This window comes from Nestor notabilis, unplaced genomic scaffold (assembly GCF_000696875.1).
Source record: "Nestor notabilis isolate BGI_N333 unplaced genomic scaffold, ASM69687v1 scaffold34662, whole genome shotgun sequence".
Taxonomy (NCBI): Eukaryota; Metazoa; Chordata; class Aves; order Psittaciformes; family Psittacidae; genus Nestor; species Nestor notabilis.
In genome coordinates this window covers 650-6,054 of record NW_009918574.1, presented here as the reverse complement: position 1 = coordinate 6,054, position 5,405 = coordinate 650, and the positions used below count along the sequence as shown (strand labels likewise).

The window sequence follows — 5,405 nt, the reverse complement described above, 5'->3', positions numbered from 1 at the left end:
ACGGCTCCAGACGGACTTCTTCCGATGAGAATCCTACAGTAAAGATGACTTTTTAGGGTTGCTGCCTCACTTCTCAAACAAATAGAAGGTACATATGTTCCAGAGATCCATTATATGGGTGGGCACAGACCAAAGAAGAACAAAAGACTGCACTGTTAACTGGAAAAAGGAAGGAATACTGATACCCAGATACTGATTTGACCCAGCAGGGAGATTAAAGAAAGATCCTGCCATGAACTGCCGGGTTGTTAATTAACACTTTTTCAAAGGCTTCTAAGTAGTTTGAGCAAATCTTTATTAGGGTAGCAAAGGTGTGTTTCTGGGACAACCAAAGACAGTCCAGAAGCTAATCATACCTTACCCTTATTTTGTCTTTAAATTTCAATTGAAGATTAAGAACAGCTGAACTTGAAGCTTAATATGAAGTTAGTCGGATTGATTCCCAGGAAGTAGCTTCAATCAGAAGAATACTACTGTTTGCAATAGTAAGAAGCCTTACAACAATAAATGTAACTGCAGGTACCACACAATAATCTTAATGCTTGGCCTGCTACTGTACTGATTCTAAAGCCCAGGCTGTACAAGGAAAGTGACGTAATACAGAGTTTTGAAGTCCTACCTTAACAAGTTCCTTAAAGACAGCATGCTGAATCATTTTTCTTTTATTAAGGCCAGATGCCATTTCTTCAAGATCAATCGCAGACCTGAGTTTAGGAAAACCATGAGACACTAGCATAACTTACAGCATCACTTTAATCTAGTCATAAATGAAGTCTCTGTGACTGGAACAGCACTCCAATTTGCCTTGAGTTTTCAGACAGGACTATTTAAGTAGACATGCACTTGAAATGTTACTTTTGTATGCAGGACAAAAAAATGGGTTTCTAAAATACTTGCATCTTTCAAACTTGCATCTACTTGAATTACACATCTGATAATAGCCAACCAACAGTACTGGTCTTATACACAGATCTACTTATATCCAGCACAGAACATGTGAAGATGGGGTGTCTAGGAAGTAACAAAGAACTTGTTTATCCTACCATTCAACTGATGACAGCAACATTATTTTGAAACAAGCCTAACAATAACTGGCTAAACTTCATGAAGATTCTTTTAAGGAAACTGGCTAGACATTTAGTTTAAAACTGTATTTTCCTGTTAAACTGTGCGTGTCTAAGAAAACCATATAAAGTTAGAAGCTATTCTTCTGTAACCTTGAATTACAGCTTTTACAAGCATTAGAAGTTTAAGCATTTTGACTGTTTTACTTACTTGACATTTTCTCTGAGTTGCTTCACAAGTTTAATATTAACATCAGCTTCCAGTAATGCTGTACATACTTCTTTTAACATAGCATTTAAAACCTTTGGAGTATAAAAGAAAAATAGTTTTACAATACACAGTATTAGTCCAAAACAAGATGTGAAAGTATTTACCACATAACCAAGGCTTTTACAAATTAAATACATGCAGACCTATCATACTGACTGCCACAAAGAAAAAAAGTCTATGCATTTGTTCCTATGTAAATGCAATTTAAACTTGAAAGGGTAATACTGGAAAAGAAGGAACCTCAATTTGTAGTATGCACACTATAACAAAGTAACACAGAACACTTCCTATTGCATTAAGGACAACAGCAGCTTGCATGGTAGCAAGTTCTACAGGTACTCCCTAGTCAGCTGTAACAGAAAGCTACAAAAGAATCTCTTAACACAATCTGTGTAAATAAAAGTATCCCTGAATGCAAAAATGGACACACGGCTATCTGCATTCTCAGAAACTGGACTGCTGCTCTGGGGTATGTCTTTTAGGCAAACAGGTGCCTCAGTTAGGAACCCGACTTAGTGGTTCTGAGACTTTTCAAAGTGAAAAGTTTTGAACAGAAAGATTTTTTTTGAAAGCAACACCTGCATAAATGGTTTCATTTGCACAGTTTGAGCTCTTGCAGGAGAAAAGTGGCTACTGCTGAAAACAACAAACAAAATTGGGCAATGTTAGATTCAGTTAAGGGTTTGCTGTCTCCCAGCTTGAGATCTGTTAAAATCTTTCCTCTGCGCACAAGTTCCAACTCTACAACCCTTGATAAGCCTACTTTTTAGCTACTTTAAGCCACCTGTCTGCCTACCCAAAAAGAAGTTTCTAACAATTTATTTACTCAGAGGCCATCCTAAACCATCACATCAATGAGTTTCCATCCTGCTTTTCAGTCCATATAACAGAAAACATTTATAATTTCAAACCCTTAATCAAAAAAAAAACAAACAACCCAAACAAAAAAACCAAACAAAAACAAAACCAACAGACTATTCCAAGACAAACAGCTTCCAGAACCACATACTGCATTGGCTTGAGTATAAAGGCAGCAAAAAACATAATCCTCACATTTCAGACAGCAAAGTTCACATTGAAAGCTATTTGTTCTTCCACACTTCAGCTTCTCACAGCCATCTCCACAGTCTAACTGCACACACATGCATAAATCAGAGCACTCTCTGTAGTCTCACAGCCTACCTTCCATCCAACCTTGGGCACATATTGCCTCCTTCGTGTTACCTCCTCAGAACGCTAATCTCTGTAAGTACAGCCACCACACTCAAGAACCCTCTGACCATGGGACTCACAGTGCCTGAGGTGATTATACACGTCTATTACATGTCTACATCTGGTTCTAAGTTTTGGCTGTAATATCAGGGGGTTAAAGCCTGTAGCTGAAAATTTTACTGGAGAGAAAAGCACCTCAAGATAATATCAACCTATTTCAAGCTTCTCATCAGCCTTTGAGAACTTCTCAGAACTTTGCTTTCTAAACGTTAGTACCATCACATATGCATACTACATACCTCTTCATTGATAATCGTAGCATTGCTCAGCGAGCGTAATGCTGAAGTTATTTTTCTTCCAAGATCTGCTAGAACCATTTTGGCGGCTTCAAGTACAACTTACAAGAATCTGGAAAACAATTAAAAATTGAATTTAAAACAAGTTGAAGCTATGCCTTCAAAGTAATTATTCCAGTATCTTTTGGGTTAAGAAACCTGCTTCGCATTCCAGAAAGTACGCAAGTTTTACTTTTTCAGAGTTATTTTTAGGAAATATTGGCCTGAAGCTAATTTTAGTCTATCCTGATGGCCTGCTTGCAAATAGAGACAGCACACTGCTATTAGGAAGCATTTCACTGTCTGGAATATTTGTGCATCGAGTTCACTATGAAAAAACAGTCTAGTCAGAGTTCCAGAAAGAGTGCTAACTGCTTTTTATCTTATCAGCAATATGCTACAGGACAGAATAAAACCAAGCAGAACAGCCTAGAAGCTCCACACCCTGCAAAATATTTTGCTATCAAAATTGAACATTATTGACTGGTTCTACTTTATCTACTTTACACTAAATCAAACCAAATTTCCCACTCCAGTAACCCCTCAAACATGCTTCAACTTTAATAAGCAAAATTCACATTGTATTTTTTAACGTTTGGGAGGAGGGGAAGGTTGTTGTGGGTTGTTTTGTTTTTCTAAACCAGCCTATTTTTGTTTACTACAGACACAATTTATATATAAGCCTAAAGCATACCAAAACTTGTACTTAAGAAACCATAAAGAGTTAATTTCTGAAGGGTATGCATAGTTTAGTGGACATGCTAAACCACTCCACCTCCGATACAAGGTGGCAAGATATTCAGGAAAACACATGGCAGAAACAGCAACCTAAAATTCTGAAGAGGACAAACCAAAATTTGTCTAACGAGCAAAAAAAGTTGCAACTCCATAGTTACTGCTGAAATGGAGCCCTTCAGATACTTCTTGTTTATCTGCCCATTTCACAGTGTTTTTAACTCACACCCAATTGAAACTACTCCCTTGCCGGTAGCTGAATTCGGAATCACACATTTGAGTTCCTCCTTCCAGAATGGAAAGCAAACTTGCAATGATGGGAGCTTCTCTATAATCAAAGTAGCTGGGAGTTTTCTAAATGTTGGTCAATCTTCCCCCTCCCTCTTCAAATGAGTAGAAGACTAAACACACAGAGAGGCTGGTCTGTTTAGTAAAAATCAAGAATACAGCATTAACTACACTTTTATTTAAGAGAGCATGCTCCAACCTAGGTAAGATAGAAAGAAGCTCATTATACACACACATCAAGATTTACCAGCTGCACAGGCCCCAAAAAACAAAGCTTATGATATGTCTATAAATAAGTACGAAGATACATACCAAAGTATATAAACAAATCACCCACATAAGCCAACTCCTGACTGCTTTGCCTAACTGAGAGTTAGTGTTGTCACAAAGTTGGCAGATTAAGAAAAAAACCCACGAAACACAACTGCCAGTCCAACCCCTCCGATACTGAGGCCGCAACATGGAACAAAGTCTCCAGAAGTTTCACGATAAATACATTCAGTCTAAGTACAGACCCAGGTGTAGCAAATGACGCAAATAAATATACATACAGATTTTAGAGTAAGTGTACATTATATGTACAGGCAATTCCAAAGTGACATACACTACCATGCCATCTAGATATTTCATTCAAAAAATTGCCTATGCTTCCTAAGGAACTCTGCCTGTAAAACATTTGCAAATCAGTATGCTAAAAGTTATGGATATCCAGCTTCTTCCTTTGCTGGAAGAGGACTTCTACATGACATCTGATGTGGGAAAACAAGTTTTCCTTACATGGCACGTAAGTCACATTCTTGCAGAAGAGTTCTGAAAAAGCATTATCATCAATATGCTCTACCTAAAAGCGTCAGGAAAGCAGATGTTCAAAATGTTTTTCAAGCTTGTTTCCCATGAAAACCACAAAATTGTAAAAAAAAAACCCACAAAAACAACCAACCCCAACCTTTAAAAACAGTATTGCATCTCAGGAAGCTTTGAGCTGCTAAAACTGCAGCCATGGACAAAACTTAACTACAATACTCGGATATAAGAGCTTAGACATTTGATAGCATGACCAAAATACAGCAGCCAGGTGAACACTCAGTATTTAAAATTAGTTTCCAGAGTTCTATGGATCTCCAAATACAAAAAGTTAATTATGTCCTAATAAACAAATATTTCCACTGCAGAACTCCAAAAGCTTCTTCCAACTGCCTTACAATAACGATAATACAAATAGTATACTAAGGGGAAGAGTTTGAATGTTTTACTATCGGCTCTAGCACATTAAGGATTTATAAGCCATCAAAATTATTAAGGAATGCCAAAACCAGAAATTAATATAACTTTTCACGTACAATCCATCCAAGAAGATGAAAAGACACATAAGCTGTGTTAGCAGGTAGCCAGCTTGGGTTGGCAGGTGCCCAGATGGGCATTAACAGTGACTGCACTGCAGAATGAGTATACACTGCGTTCAGACAGTCTGCAGTTCTGGAAAAGCTTTTTAGCTCTGAT

At 37.5% G+C, this 5,405-nt stretch overlaps 1 protein-coding gene across 2 annotated transcripts in view; it reads right to left on the bottom strand.

Moving 5' to 3' along the window:
• SRP54 (signal recognition particle 54kDa) overlaps nucleotides 1-2,954 on the bottom strand; it is an 11,880-nt gene extending 8,926 nt beyond the window's left edge. Inside the window, exons 1-3 of one of the 2 annotated variants that reach the window (XM_010009764.1) lie at nucleotides 2,847-2,954; nucleotides 1,276-1,367; nucleotides 620-704 (exon numbers count right to left, since the gene is read on the bottom strand). In XM_010009764.1, coding sequence (XP_010008066.1) covers nucleotides 620-704; nucleotides 1,276-1,367; nucleotides 2,847-2,924 — 255 coding nt within the window. In that variant the 5' untranslated portion in view covers nucleotides 2,925-2,954. The remainder of the gene's footprint in view (nucleotides 1-619; nucleotides 705-1,275; nucleotides 1,368-2,846) is intronic. The other variant, XM_010009765.1, reaches the window with a different exon arrangement.
• Between the last annotated feature and the right edge of the window lie 2,451 nt (nucleotides 2,955-5,405).